General features: G+C 45.7%; 1 protein-coding gene across 1 annotated transcript; it reads left to right on the top strand.

Moving 5' to 3' along the window:
• The first annotated feature begins 14,377 nt into the window (after positions 1–14,377).
• On the top strand, positions 14,378–14,797 carry LOC120910382 (acanthoscurrin-1-like). Its single transcript, XM_040322142.1, has one exon. It carries the CDS (start codon positions 14,378–14,380, stop codon positions 14,795–14,797), a length of 420 nt encoding a protein of 139 aa, XP_040178076.1.
• The last annotated feature ends 1,976 nt before the right edge of the window (positions 14,798–16,773 follow it).

Raw genomic sequence — 16,773 nt, 5'->3', positions numbered from 1 at the left:
TACTTAACATTGGCTGCGCCTCATATAGCAGGGGCAAGTATACGCTGGGAAAAGCCTAACGTAAACGTCGTAACTTTACTGCGTCGGCCGCGCGTACGTTCGGGAATTTGCGTATCTAGCTAATTTGCATACTCAACGCGAAAATCGACGGAAGCGCCACCTAGCGGGGAAAAAAAAATATTGCAGTTACGATCCGACGGTGTAAGAGCCTTACGCCTGTCGGATCGAATGGATATCTATGCGTAACTGATTCTAAGAATCAGTCGCATAGATACGACGGCCCAGATTAGGACTTACGATGGCGTACATGGCGCTGCGCCGTCGTAAGCCCTTTGAGAATCTGGGCCATTGTGTTTATTAAGGAAAGGAAGGGGCTGGTAAATATGACATATTTACCGGACCCTTCTCCCAATGTCAATCATGAGGGATTATGTGCTTGCAGCTGTCGACAGGAAGGAGAGGAGGAAAGCCCGCTGCACTGGGGGGGGCGCGGGCACACTGGAAGGGCCTGGGCATGGAAACATATGGTGCACAGGGCAGGTGAACGGTGTGGCAGGGGAGCAATTACTGGAACCGATCCCCTGTATGGCTCTCTCTGCAGCAGCTGAAAGCCAACGGGTGGGAGAGGTGAAGAAGCCAGCTTTCAGCTGCTGCAGAGAGCCATATAGGGGATTCACACTGCTGCCTGGACCTCCCCTGCTGGCCCAGGCTTCATACAGGAGGACCGGTGGTACCCCCTTATCCACAGCCCTGACAGTATATAAGGAGCATTCTTCCCAGTGACCATCACTCTAATGAACTATGAGCTGTATATAAAGTAATTATTAGTAGAGGTCCCCCAAGCCTGGAAAGTGTTTCTCCAAGTTAAAAAGGTTGAGAAAGCCTGACCTAGAATCTTTTTCTTTAGCAGAACGTCCCATGGTAGATTTCCTGTCCCTTTAAATTGTTCAATGCAGGAATTAAGCTCCGGTCAGCCATGTTGGTAGAGCGATACGTTAAAGAAATCAGTATTAATATCTGTCTATCTCCAGCTGACTCCGGGGAGGTTTGCTGGGAGTGGAAAGCCCTGATGGATCAGACAGTCCTTTTTGTTACTGAGCTGCAGTTAACTAGGTTTCCTGTGATAAGATGACGGCTCTGGGGAGGCGGGAGCCGTCTGTACGCGGCTATTAATTCCAGGTTCCGAGCGGCGCTCCGGCCTTTCTCAATTGATTGCTTACATGTACAGTAATTTCTCAATGCTTTCAAGTTGTATTATCGCTAAGATTATAGGTGGTAATTACGGGAGTGGAGGTAGAACTCCTCTATGACCACCAGAAGGAAATCTATACCAATGAACCCACCGAGGACTTCCACTTACAGAGAATATTGCAGTCCGGCTTTACCTAGTAGGATGACATTTCTCTTCATGAAAGTCTCCATTGACTTTTTTTTTTCAAAATAGACAAATACATTTTTTTTTAATTATTATTAACCTCTTGACCACCGCCCCATGTCAAAAAGACGTCCTCATTTTTAAAGTTGAATATCTCGATAACGGCAGCAGCTGCTGCCACAACCGAGATATTCATCTTTTCAGGGGGCGGTGGTGTACACGATAACGGCGGTCTCCGCGGCGGATTCGCCGCAAGATCGCCGTTATCGGTGGCGGGAGAGGGCCCCCCCCCCTCCCGCCGCTCTCCCGCGCCCTCCGCCGCTTACCGGAGCCGTCGGTAGCGGCGGAGGGGATCGGATGTGTCCGGCAGCTGAGCGGGGACGGGACTGAAGGAGAAATCTCCTTCACCCGTCCTCATAGCTCTGCTGGGCGGAAGTGACGTCAAAACGTCAGTCCCGCCCAGCCTCTTAAAGAAACATTTTTTTTTTTGTCATTTGAAAAAATGACATTTTTTTTTTATTATTTTTTTTTTTGCATTTAAGTCTAATTATGAGATCTGAGGTCTTTTTGACCCCAGATCTCATATTTAAGAGGACCTGTCATGCTTTTTTCTATTACAAGGGATGTTTACATTCCTTGTAATAGGAATAAAAGTGATCAATTTTTTTTTTTTTTTTTTCAGTGTAAAAAAATTATAAAACTAAATAAAAATAAATAAGAAAACCAAAAAAAATGTTTTTAAAGCGCCCCGTCCCGACGAGCTCGCGCGCAGAAGCAAACGCATACGCGAGTAGCGCCCGCATATGAAAACGGTATTCAAACCACACAAGTGAGGTATCGCTGCGATCGTTAGAGTGAGAGCAATAATTCTAGCCCTAGACCTACTCTGCAACTCAAAAAATGCAACCTGTAGAATTTTTTAAACGTCGCCTATCGAGATTTTTAAGGGTAAAAGTTTGACGCCATGCCACGAGCGGGCGCAATTTTTAAGCGTGACATGTTGGGTATCATTTTACTCGGCGTAACATTATCTTTCACAATATATAAAAAAATTGGGCAAAATGTATTGTTGTCTTATTTTTTAATTCAAAAAAGTGATTTTTATCCAAAAAAAGTGCGCTTGTAAGACCGCTGCGCAAATACGGTGTGACAAAAAGTATTGCAATGACTGCCATTTTATTCCCTAGAATGTCTGCTAAAAAAAAATATATAATGTTTGGGGGTTCTGATTAATTTTCTAGCAAAAAAATTGTGATTTTCACATGAAGGAGAGAAGTGCCAGAATTTACCTGGTGGGCAAGTGGTTAATAAAGTCTATGGCCCATATTCTCTCTAAAAATCCGCGGGCTGCGCTTAAGGCACTTACACTCCGCTGTCCCAACTTACAGGAGCAAGTGTTGTATTCCCCAAACACTTGCTCCGTAATTTGGGACGGCGGAGTGTAAATGCCCCGGCGTAGCCTGGCGGATCTCCAAGGGGGCGGCTTGTATTCAAATTAAGCGCGCCCCCGATTCTAATGAACTGCTCATGCGCCGGGCTTCAAAAAGCCCAGTGCGCATGCTCCAGTTCTCGGCGGAAAACGTCAATGACGCCGACGTGTGCGTCATTGACGTAAAGTCGTATTCAAGAACGACTTACGGAAACGACGTACCCGACGAAAAAACACGAACTCGGACCCGACGCCGTCCGTAACATGGCCTACGTGGGACTTGCGGAAATTTACTCCTCATATAGCAGGACTAAATTTCCGCTTACGCAAACGACGTTAGCGACGGTTACGCGACGCAAACTCGTTCGGGAATCGCCGTAGAAGGATCATTTGCATACGCAAATGAGTCCTTCACGTAAATGCCATCTAGCGGCGGCCGGCGTCATTACATTTAAGATCCGCCAGTGTAAGTGACTTACAGATGGCGGATCTTAAGTGTATCTATGCGAAAATGATTCTTAGGCCCCATACACACGATAGAATCCATCCACTGAAAAATCCCAGCGAATGGGTTTCAGCGGATAGATCCTATGGTGTGTACACTCCAGCGGATCTTTTTCCGCGGATATTTATCCCCTGGGATGGATTTCCAGCGGATAAATATTTGATGACATGCTAAACAAATCTATCCGCTGGAATCCATCCCAACGGATGGATCCGCTGGTCTGTACAGACTCACCGGATCCATCCGTCCGAAGGGATCCCCCGCATGCGTCGTAATGATTCGACGCATGCGTGGAATTCCTTATATGACAGCGTCGCGCACGTCGCCGCGTCATAATCGCGGCGACGGCGCGACGCGTCATCGCCAGAGGATTTCGGTGCGGATTTCGATTCGATGGTGAGTACACTCCATCGCATGGAAATCCGCGCAAATCCTCGAGAGGATTTATCCGTGGAAACGGTCCGCTGGACCGTATCCGCGGATAAATCCTCTCGTATGTATGGGGCCTAAGAATCAGTCGCATAGATACACGGGCCAAAAAAGGGAGATACGATGGAGTATCCTGAGATACTCCATCGTAACTTCTATGAGAATATGGCCCAATTAAAGCAAAATGTATTTTTTTAGTTTGGATAGAGTAGAAAATGATTGAGGGTCATTGTACTTCTTTGCGGTATGTTAATGCGTGGGCAATAAGTAGCACATGTTATACATTGCGTTGAAGTTAGAATGAATGGGCTACCAGTACACCTGGACCTCATGCCACCTATTTAACACATACAGCGCCTTAAAAAAATATTCATACCCCTTTTAATTGTCCACATTTTGTCACAACCAAAAACCCTGTGTCCACGCCACACCCCAGAGCAAAGAATCACACATTGGGAGGTTACACCCCTGCGTAGAGGCATCATGGGGGTAATCCACAAAGAACCGGCGTAACGTAAAAATTCCCATTTAAGTTACACTGCCTTAAAATTTCTACCTAAGTGCCCGATCCACAAAGCACTTACCTAGAAATTTTGGGCTGTGTAACTTAAATTCCGCCGGCACAAGGCGTTCCTATTTTCATGGGGGCGATTCCCATTTAAATTAGGCGCGCTCCCGCGCCGGCCGTACTGCGCATGCTCGTGACGTCATTTTCCCGACGTGCATAGCGCAAAATTACGTTACGCAGAGCTTTGTGGATTGCGACGGGTCAATAAAGTTGCGTCGAAAAAAAAAAAGATACGGCGCGAAAAAAAAAAAATTAAAAACAAAAAAAAAATCGCGTCGCTGGACAGAAGGGTCTGTTTTTACAAGGTGTAAACAGTTTACACTTTGTAAAAGCAGCCCTAATTTTGCGTTTGCAAACTAAAACTTACGGAGAAAAAAACGAAGCGTAAAAGCTTTGTGGATCTCCGTAAGTGCTAATTTGCATACCCGAGGCGGCATTTCGACACGAAATGCCCCCAGCGGCGGATGCGGTACTGCATTCTAAGATCCGGCAGTGTAAGTCTCTTACACATGCCGGATATTCTGCCTAACTATGGAAAACTGATTCTGTGGATCAGTTCCATAGTTAGAAACAGGAATACGACGGAGTAACAGCAGTTACACCGGCGTATCCCTTTTGAGGATCTGGCCCCATGTGAGGCTTGCCAAGATAACAAATTCAGTGAGGGCCAATTCCCATGTATGTAGTAAAGAACTAACCATGCTGTGCTTCCATGCTTAGTGTGGTACGTTTTTTAATAGGAAAGGAGAGGGACTAACAGGAATACCAGGGAGTTCACACAAAGGAAACAATACAAAGAGAACAAAAGATTTTCTCATACAAGTACATGGTGCAGCAGGCTCATATAAGGAATATGTTGGGTTCAATGCCTATGGAAGCATGCCCACTTTAGATCTAAGTCAGATCCACCTTTTGCTACAGTGTAGTACAGATGTGCAGGGACGCCATCAGGAATTATGGGGCCCCTTACACAGCTTCAGGCATGGGCCCTCCTGGAGCAGAGAACCTGGGGGGGGGGGGGGTGCTGCCGCCTGAAATTGAGAAGCGGGGGGGGACCTTTACAAAAAAAAAGATGAAATAAAGAAAAATATATATAAAAAAAGGGGGTTAGCCATCTGGGGCCCTGGGGACCTCTGGGCCCTTTAATAAAAAGAAATATAAAAAATATATATATATATTTTTTTAAAAGGAGGGTTGCAATCTGGGGCCCTTTAATAAAAAAAAATAAACATTTATAAAAAATATATATATATATATATATATATATATAAAAAAATATATATATATATATAAAAAAAAAGATTGTTTTTATAGAAAAGGGGGGTTGTCATCCGGGGCCCTGGAAATCTCCAGGCCCCTGGGGACCTCCGGACCCCTAAAAAAAATAAAAAAATTGGCCCTTTAATAAAAAATAAAATAAAAATATATTAAAAAAATATATATATTTTTTTATAAAAAATAAAATAAAAAAAAGGGGGGTTGCCATCCGGGGCCCCTGGGGACCTCCGGACCTCTAAAAAATAAAAAATAAAATTGTCCCTTTTAATAAAAAATAAAATAGAAATATATTAAAAAATATATATATATTTTTTTATAAAAAATAAATTAAAACATTTTTTTTTTTTAAGGGGGCTGCTATCCGGGCCCCTGGGGACCTCCGGGCCCCTTACAGGTGTAATGCCTGTACCCCCCTGATGGCGGCCCTGCAGATGTGCAACATCTCACACCATTAGATTCCTGGTCCCTTTACACTTGGATGTATTGTATGTAGATGGTTTTGAAGCCTTTATTGTATGTTTTTTTATGGATTGTTCTGCCCCACTTTTATTTATTTATTTCTGTTGTATTGAAGTGCATGTTTTATTTTTCTGTAATATGCTGACATCTAGTGGTGGTTTTCGGCTACTACAACTTGTTTACTAATAGAATTGGTATTTTCCTGTCTTCCCCTCATGTTTAGTGTTAGTTAGTTCAGTCCTAGCTAGACCCTTCCCATTTCTTCTATGTTCCTTCAGTCAGTGTTAGTACTTTGCAGAGATGGGGCTTTTTACACTTCAAAAATTGGAAAACTTCCTCTGTACTGCAAGTAGCTGAAGCAAAATTTTGTTGGATTCAACTTCTGTGTCGTATTGAAGAGTTAAGCTGTATGTGGATGGTGCCAAGTCAGCAAGCGACCATACTGTCTGTACAGACCGGGTCTAAGGAGGTATGTTAATGCAAAAAGTGCCATTTGAAACAGAACATGCATTTTTAAGAGTGATTTTGATCAGATTTGATCAGCCAGGTCTGAAAAGTGTTGATCATGTTGCATCAGTTGGCAACACTGAGATGATCTGTTGTTGAATATGATTGTGTTTTAAACGACCAGAATACAAGATTACATGTTGAAAACAGAGATGTGTTCGATCATTTACAATCATATCTTTCAACTATCGATTGAAAGCCACGTCCCCATGTAAGTCATATGAATTTAATGGTGGTGTCAGTTATATAGCTAGATTCAGGATGGCGAGCGCATACTTGCGGCAGCGTAGCGTATGGCATTTACACCACGCCGCCGTAAGTTAGCGAGGCAAGTACATGATTCACAAAGTACTTGCCTGCTAAGTTACGGCGGCATAGCGTAAATGCGGCGGGCGTAAGCGCGCCTAATTCAAAATAGGCTGAGGGGGCATGTTTTATGCTAATTTGGGTTGACCTGATGTGATTGACGTTTTTTTGGAATGGCGCATGCGCAGTCCGTGTACATATCACAGTGTGCATTGCGGCTAAGTACGCCGCACGGTCCTATTGATTTTTAGACGTGGACGTAAATGACGTAAAACCCTATTCACGGGTGACTTACGCAAACAACGTAAAATTTTCAAATTTCGACGCGGGAACGGCGGCCATACTTAACATTACTATTCCAGCTATTTGATTGAATAACTTTAGGCCTGATAATGCGTTACGTAAACGGCGTATCTGTACTGCGTCGGCCGGGCGTACGTGATTTACATATTCTACGCCGACCGCAATGGAAGCGCCACCTAGCGGTCAGCCTAAAAATTACACTTTAGGATACGAGGGTGTAAGACACTTACGCCGCTCATATCTGAGCCTAATTTAAGCGTATCTGGTTTTCCAGAATACGCTTAAATTAGCGCCGACGCAAATTCTGACTTAGGTTGGCGTATCTACTGATACGCCAGCCTAAGTCTCTCTGAATCTGGCTAATAGATCAATTATTCCTATTGGGTGAGACCAATCAGTAAAGAAATCGATCATTTATCGTAGTTTGTATGGCCACTTTTAGAGCTCCGTCTGTTCAAAGCCACTACATCTTATTGTAGTGGCTTTGTAGTTTACCTATGTCTTGTAGTTTACCTATGTCTTCTCTTTTACCTCTTATCTACCAAGGTACGTTTATAAACAGTATAGTAGACACGTAGTTAAATCAAACTCACAGCTGCAGAAACATGTGAGCTTGGTAATGGCTTTAACAAGCTAAAGTATGGTGGCACCTGTGGTAGTTTCCAGGCTCTCCCGTCCTTCCAGGGAGCCCGTGACCCCTGGAAGCTTCTTCAACAGGGAAAGGAGGAGGAACTCTTGGAACATCAGTTCCCCCATCTCTTCTGTGACTAATGATCCCGGAAGTGACTTGTATTATGTTGCTTCCAGGGTCACAACTTTTGTTCCTTGATCAATGTAGCTGAGGATGAGCACAATCTGTGCCTGAATAACTGCACTGGTGGGCATTAGTGTATTTTGGTTTTGTGCTGCCCTTGGCCTGACTAAACACGTGCACTCCCTAATTTAAATATGACCCACCCCTTCCTGCCAAGGCCACATCCCTTTCTATTTAAGACCCGCCCTGAAATTTTCGAGTGGGGACACTAGTTCTGAGGGCCTGGCAATGGATTCCCTTAATTTGCATAGATTTCCTCTCACTTCCTGTTTGGCTATGGGGCAGGAAGTGAAGGGAAGTGAAATCTCTGCAATGGGACAGGGATGGTAAAAAAGACTTACTCTATCCAAAATGAAAAAAATAAAATAAAAAATGTTGCCTATAGTTCTACTTTAAAGCGGGGGTTCGCCCTGTTAAAAAAAAAAAAAAAGTTTTTTTTTATTAGACAATTAAATTCGGCATCGTAGCGCGAGCTACGGTATGCCGGTCTTACATTTTTTATGCCCGTACTCACCGTGCTATCGTTGATTGAAGAATCCGGGGAATGGGCGTTCCTATGGTGAGAGAAGGTGATTGACGGCCGGCCCTGGCACGTCACGCTTCTCCGGAAATAGCCGAAATAGGCTTGGCTATTCACGGCGCCTGCGCATAGCCTGTGCGCAGGCGCTGTGAATAGCCGAGACCTACTCCGGCTGTCTTCGGGGAGCGTGACGTGCCAGAGCCGGCCGTCAATCATCCTCCCTCTCCATAGGCACGCCCATTCCCCGCGGGAGTCGGATTCTTCAATTAACAATAGCACAGTGAGTACGGGGATTAAAAATTTAAGACCGGCATACCGTAGCTCGCGCTACGATGCCGAAAGTAATGGAATAATGGGGTGAAGGAGGGTGAACTACCGCTTTAACCACTTCCATACTGGGCACTTAAACACTCTCCTTACCAGACCAATTTTCAGCTTTCAGGGCTCTCACACTTTGAATGACAATTACTCAGTCATGCAACACTGTACCCAAATGATTTTTTTGTCCTTTTTTTCCCACAAATAGAGCTTCCTTTTGGTGGTATTTGATCACCTCTGGGTTTTTTATTTTTTGCGCTATTAATGAAAAAAGACCGAAATTTTTGAAAAAAAATGTTTTTTTCTTAGTTTCTGTGATAAAATTTTGCAAAATATTAATTTTTCTTCATAAATTTTGGCCACAATTTATACTGCTACATGTCTTTGATAAAAATAACCCAAATTTTTTGGAAATTATTTGGTCTGTGTGAAAGTTTTAGAGTCTACAAGCTATAGTGCAAATCATAATAAATTATCACATATGATCACACCTGATGTATTGAAGGCCTATCTCATTTCTTGAGACCCTAACAAGCCAGGAAAGTACAAATGCCCCCCAAATAACCCCTTTTTGGAAAGTAGACATCCCAAGGTATTTAGTAAGAGGCATGGTGAGTTATTTGAAGTTGTAATTTTTTCCCAAAACACTTTGCAAAATTAAGATTTTTATTTTTTATTTAAAAAATTTCACAAAAGTTTCATTGTAATAGCTTATTTCTCTCACATGGCATGTGCATACCACAAATGACACCCCAAAATACATTCTGCTGCTCCTCCTGAGTAAAACGATACCCCATGTGTGAGACTTTTTCACTGCCTGGCCACATACCGATGCCCAACATGCAGGGAGCGCCATCAGGGGTTTTAGGAGCATAAATTGCACATCTAACTAGTTGACAACCTATTACAATTTAGAAGGCCCTGGAACACCAGGACAATGGAATTACCCACAAAATGACCCCATTTTGGAAAGCTAACACCCTAACGTATAATCTATGAGGCATAATGAGTCTTTTGAACGGTTAATTTTTTTCCAGAAGTTTTTGGAATATGTGGAAAAAAAATGAAAACACATTTTTTTTACACAAAGTTGTCCATTGATAAGATATTTCCAACACATAGCATGTGCATACCACAAATGACACCCCAAAATACATTCTGCTACTCCTCCTGAGTAAAACGATACCCCATGTGTGAGACTTTTTCACTGCCTGGCCACATACCGATGCCCAACATGCAGGGAGCGCCATCAGGGGTTTTAGGAGCATAAATTGCACATCTAACTAGTTGACAACCTATTACAATTTAGAAGGCCCTGGAACACCAGGACAATGGAATTACCCACAAAATGACCCCATTTTGGAAAGCTAACACCCTAACGTATAATCTATGAGGCATAATGAGTCTTTTGAACGGTTCATTTTTTTCCAGAAGTTTTTGGAATATGTGGAAAAAAAATGAAAACACATTTTTTTTACACAAAGTTGTCCATTGATAAGATATTTCCAACACATAGCATGTGCATACCACAAATGACACCCCAAAATACATTCTGCTACTCCTCCTGAGTAAAACGATACCCCATGTGTGAGACTTTTTCACTGCCTGGCCACATACCGATGCCCAACATGCAGGGAGCGCCATCAGGGGTTTTAGGAGCATAAATTGCACATCTAACTAGTTGACAACCTATTACACTTTTGAAGGCCCTGGAACACCAGGACAATGGAATTACCCACAAAATGACCCCATTTTGGAAAGCTAACACCCCAACGTATAATCTATGAAGCATTATGAGTCTTTTAAACGGTTCATTTTTTTCCAGAATTTTTTGGGAAATGTGGAAAAAAAATGAAAATGCTTTTTTTTTACACAAAGTTGTCCATTTATAAGATATTTCTAACACATAGCATATACATAGCAAACATGACACCCCAAAATGCATTCCGCTACTCCTCCTGAGTATGGCGATACCAAATGTGTGGGACTTTTACACAGCCTGACCACATACAGAGGCCCAACATCTAAGTAGCACTTCCAGGCATTCTAGCAGCATTAATTGCACATATCATTTTCTGACTACCGATCACATTTTTGAAGGCCCTTCATATATCTAACACATAGCAGGTACATACCAAATAACAAAAGATTACCTGTGGTTTTAGAAGTGCAGTGGTCCACAGAGGAGAGCATCAGTCCAGGCAGCAGACAGGGATGAGGTCAGCGACAACAAAAGCAATCATTCAGGCAGCAGGCAGGAATACTGTCCATAGTTCGTACAGGCAGAGAAACTGTCAGCACAGCCAGAGCACAGCCAAAGCACAGCCAAAGCACCGCCAAAAGCACAGGTCCAGGTAGCAGGCAGAGGTGTCCCAGCAGAAATACTGTGCAAAGTCAGTAGAGGCAGCAGGCAGATATATGATCAACACAGCCAAAGTATTAGTCCAAGCAGCAGGAAGAAACATGGTCCATAATGTCATGGGTCATTACAGGCAGTAATATGGTCAGCACAGCCAAAGCATTGGTCCAGGCAGCAGGAAGGACCGTCAAGCTTAGGGCCAGGGGGACAGGGGTAGAGGCTTCTCCCACCCAAATCGCTTTGAAGCCTCCGGGCAACCAGACCCTGTTCTGGGAACACAGAAAACTAAAAACTGGTTTTCTCTACTCAGAACGCTTTTCTGAAGCCCCTCACATATGTGAGACCCCTGTGTACTAAAAGTAAATGGCCAAAAGATCAGTCCAAGTGGCAGGCAAAAACGTGGTAGATTAACAGGCCAAGGTCGGTGCACGTGGAAGTCAGAAACGTGGTTTAAATCGGCAGGCAGAGGCATCGTCGGTAAACAGGCTGAGGTTGGTACACATGGAGGTCAGAAACGTGGTTTAAATCGGCAAGCAAAGACATCGTCGGTAAACAGGCTGAGGTTGGTGCACGTGGAGGTCAGAAACGTGGTTTAAATCGGCAAGCAAGGACATCGTCGGTAAACAGGCCAGGGTCAGTTAATTAACATGGAAGGTAGTTACATGGTAGCAGGCAAATGGGGAAATGGCAGTCTGTTAATAATAAGGGGAACTAATATTGGATGGATGTATGATACGTTTTGAAGCACTGTCCCAGGCACAGGCCAGGTTGGGAGGGACAATCAGGACAGTAACAGGTGGTGTCTCTTCTTATTCCTGCTCTGCTGCATACACGGCATTTTTTTTGGCGTTTTCTTCCAGATTCTGTGTGGGGGATGCTAAAGGGAAAGTGTCGCTCGTGAAGACGACTCACACAATCAGAGCGAATGCTTCCTGGGACGGGATCTTGTTGATAAATGAGAGCTTCAATGATATCCTTGATATATCTGAGGTAGGAGATTTGTGGGTTTTGAGTTGGCTGATTGGCTTTTTGGTAGCAGACAAACGAATTATAAAGGGCCATGTGAAACAAGTGAAACGCAACTTTTTTGTGCCAAAAATAGGACTTTCTTGTTGATAAGTAGGGCTGTAACATCTGGTCATTTAAATCCACCCCACCCATGTACAAATTGTAATCGTGAACACATTCGGGCTTTGTAATAGGGCCGTGTCGTCTTTGGATCTCCACCATGGTGTCATTGTGGATGGTAGAGAGGATGTGGACATCTTTCTTGTCCCTCCACTTCATGGCCAACACCTCCTCGTTCCTCATGAATGACGATTCTCCAGTTTTCAAATTTTTGGTCAACAAATTTTGTGGGAATCCCTTCCGGTTTTTTTTGAAGGTACCGCAGGCCGGGGTTTGCTTGCTGTAAAGGTGACGAAAAAGGGGCAGGCTGGTATAATAATTATCAACATATAAATGATAGCCTTTTCCGAACAGGGGGTATGCCAACTCCCAGACAATTTTCCCACTGGTTCCAATATATGTGGGGCAATCACGGGGCTGGAGCTGGGAGTCTTTGCCTTCGTAGATCCTGAATGTGAACACATATCCAGTGGCTCGATCGCATAATTTATTTAATTTTAATCCATACCTGGCTCTCTTGTTTGGGATGTACTGCTTGAAGTGCAGTCGGCCAGTGAAATGGATGAGGGACTCGTCCACACAAATGTTTTGGTCTGGGATGAAAACTTCTGCAAATCTCTGGGAAAAGGCATTGATTAGGGGGCGTATTTTGTATAATTTATCGTAGTGGGGATGATCTCGGGGAGGGCACTGTGAATTGTCATTAAAGTGGAGAAAACGCATTATCATGTCGTATCTTGTCCTGGACATGACAGAGGAAAATATAGGCATGTGTTCAATGGGGCGTGTAGACCAATATGAATGGCCTTCATTCTTCTTTGTAAGTCCCATATTGAACATAAGGCCCAAAAACATTTTAAATTCTTCCAATGTTAGACGCCGCCACTGGAACATGCGGGCGTAGGAAGAATTGGGGTTGGCGGCAATAAATTGGGATGCATATATATTGGTTTGATCCACTATATTCTGCATAAAATCTTCTGGGAAAAATAAACAAAAATAATCAAATTGAGAAAAATCTGTAGTGTCGGGCTGCACACCTGGCTGTGCGGTGAAAGGGGGGATGATAGCGGATCCTGAGTTGGCAGGCAACCATAAGGGGTTTGCCAGGGCATCGGGAAGGTAGGACTGGGGCAGGATTCTTCGAGTTGGGCGTGTATTTCCATTATTTGTACTGGGCTCCTCTTCCTGGGGTATGGCGCTGCTGGTGCTGGGCAGATCTGCAGATCTTGGTCCTGATCTTGGTCCTGATCTTGGTCCTGATCTTGGTCCTGAACTTGGTCCTGAACTTGGTCCTGATCTTGGTCCTGATCTTGGTCCTGAACTTGGTCCTGATCTTGGTCCTGAACTTGGTCCTGAACTTGGTCCTGAACTTGGTCCCGATCGCATTCTTTTGGGAGGGACGGTTTCCTCCGGGGACTCATACTCTGACTCTGACTCTGAGCCAGTATCCTCCACTGGCTCGTATTCCGAATCAGAATCGGATAATGAGAGCTCCTCGCTGTTATCCGACATGGTGGAAATAATGACAAATGCCTCCTCGGTTGTGTAATGCCTTTTGGACATTATGGCAGTATGGCAGTACTTATTGTTGGGCCTGCGTAATAGTACTGCTGGTGGCCTGTGTGGTGGTACCGATAAAGGTATTAGTGGCGGGTATGGGTGGTGGTGGTGGTACCGATGGCGGTACGGGTGGTGGTGGTACCGATGGCGGTACGGGTGGTGGTGGTACCGATGGCGGTTTGGGTGGTGGTGGTGGTGGTACCGTTGGCGGTATGGGTGGTGGTACCGATGTCGGTGGTACAGGTGGTGGTGTTGGTACGGATGGTGGTTGTACCGATGGCGGTACGGGTGGTGGTGGTACCGATGGTGGTACCGATGGCGGTACGGGTGGTGGCGGTACCGATGGCGGTGGTACGGGTGGTGGTGTTGGTACGGGTGGTGGTGGTACCGGTACCGATGGCGGTACGGGTGGTGGTGGTACCGATGGCGGTACGGGTGGTGGTGGTACCGATGGCGGTTTGGGTGGTGGTGGTGGTACCGTTGGCGGTATGGGTGGTGGCACGGGTGGTGGTACCGATGGCGGTATGGGTGGTGGTACCGGTGTCGGTGGTACGGGTGGTGGTGTTGGTACGGGTGGTGGTGGTACAGATGGCGGTACTGGTAGCCTGTGTGGCGGTATCAATGGAGGTATTAGTGGCAGGAATGTGTGGTGGTACCGATGGCGGTGGTACGAGTGGTGTTGGTACCGATGGTTGTGGTACGGGTGGTGGTACCGATGGCGGTGGTAGGGGTGGTGGTGGTACGGGTGGCGGCGGTACAGGTGGCGGCGGTACCGATGGCGGTACGGGTGGCAGCGGTACAGATGGCGGTAAGGGTGGCAGCGGTACAGATGGCGGTAAGGGTGGCAGCGGTACGGGTGGTGGCAGTATGGGTGGCGGCGGTACCGATGGCGGTACGGGTGGTGGTGGTACTGATGGCGGTGGTACCGCTGATTGACAGATTGGCTGATTGACAGGTGGGCTGATTGAATGGTGGGCTGATTGACAGAGGGCTGATTGACAGGTGGGCTGTGTCAGGTCCTCTTTATTGGTGGGGGGGAGGGGGGGCTGTGTTGTGCTACTGTGTTGTGCTACAGTAAACTACAGTAACAAACTACACTGATCTCACTTACTGATCCCTGCTCTCTCCTCACAAATCGGTGTGTGAGGAGAGATCAGAGATCAGGTACTAACTGCCCTGTCTGTTTACATTTGTGACCGTCTGTGATTGGACACAGCCGGTCACGTGGTAAACAGCCAATTTCATTGGCTGTTTACCCTGATCGGGGAAGCGCTGTGTCCATGGGACACGCGCCTTCCCCGATCCCCGCTCTGCAAGCCTCTGGCGGCGCGCACGGAGCACGCCGCCGAGTTTGTTTTGACATGTGATCAGCTGCGTCTTTGACACAGCTGATCACGTGGTAAACAGCCAATGAAATTGGCTGTTTACCGTGATCGGGGAAGCGCTGTGTCCGAGGGACACACGCCGTCCCCGATCACCGAGCTGCGCGCCCCCGCGGGCGCGCGCTAGGCATTATCCTGCAGGACGTTCGAGAACGTCCTGTCAGGATTTGGTAACCACTTCCCGGACGTCTATTTCCTATAGACCGGGCGGGAAGTGGTTAAGCACAAATTTCTGATAATTTTATGGAGAGGACAAAGAAGATATAACCATGCCAATGGTGCAGCAGAAAACATATAGCACAGTGAGGAAGTTTTGTGGTCCAGGATGATAGGACTGTCAAAATTAGAAGCAGCGCCCCCCCCCCCCCACATTTGCCGGCTGCCCGCATACCGGAAAGAGTACGGCCACTTTATGGGGGCGCTAGACTAATTTGCCTCTCAGCCCAGTCCGCCCCATAAGACTGGCGCTACACTAACAGTGTAGCGCAAGTCGGCGGGGACTCTTTCCGTGCTGCCCCCCTGCAAAGTGCTGCCCTAGGCCTGGGCCTTGTTGGCCTAGGCCAGGATACAGCATTGCTGGTGGGCATGGGAGACATTGGAGGTCAGAGCAAAGAGGACTTATCACCTGCCCAAACTATCACATAGGGCACATGTGTCAAACACAAGGGGGCGGCACAACCCCCTATCTCCATCCCCATCTTGTCTCAGCAGTCGGCAGCAGAGAAGAGGACAGAACTCTTCTGCCAGATCCTCCGTGCAGCTGTGGAGAGTCTTGTATCTAATCCCCCCCCTTATCTCTATTAGCATGTTATTGAATCGTGTGCTTGGAAGCTTGTTGTATGCAGAGAATACTTTACTTTCATGGAGGATGTCTTTATCATGTCTTACAGGAAACAGGACAATACAAGTACATACACTTAGCTACAGAAGGTACATCCTGTGATTACATTACCACAGAGAATACATAATATAATACTGCAGTGCCACCTAGTGGTATAGATAGGTATAATGTATATATATATATAGTTCACAATATAGAAAGCTACTCGCCGTTGCTTCTTTTCCAACACCCCTTCTCAACAGCATGAGCTTTGTCAAATTATATTCAGCTTCTTCTGGAAACAACTATGACGTTCCTTCAACAAAGGCTTGGTGAGTGTATCAGCAGTCATCTCCTCTGATGGGCAGTACTGAATGTCAATAACACCTTGTTCTTGATTGTCCCTCAGTAGGTGATACTTGACATCAGTGGTGGTGCATCCATTAAGGGTGCATGGGCTCCGCCCCCTCTCTCCAGCCACCCCCCCTCTGTATATAATAGATAGATTCATGTATTGCATGAATCTATCCATGGCCGCCGCTGCCAGCCCCTATTCCGGCGTCCGGCCTCTTTTCAAACCGGGCACCTGAATTCCAGTGGCGGGGCTGTATTTTTGAAGCACCTGATTAGAGCCATAGGCTCTAATAGGCTTCAAAAAAGGTGAACTGCAAGCATAAAGCATTGCGCTTGCAGTCCATCCAGGTGTGTTA

This window comes from Rana temporaria, chromosome 8 (genome assembly GCF_905171775.1).
Source record: "Rana temporaria chromosome 8, aRanTem1.1, whole genome shotgun sequence".
Classification (NCBI taxonomy): Eukaryota; Metazoa; Chordata; class Amphibia; order Anura; family Ranidae; genus Rana; species Rana temporaria.
This window is presented reverse-complemented; position numbering and strand designations above follow the sequence as displayed.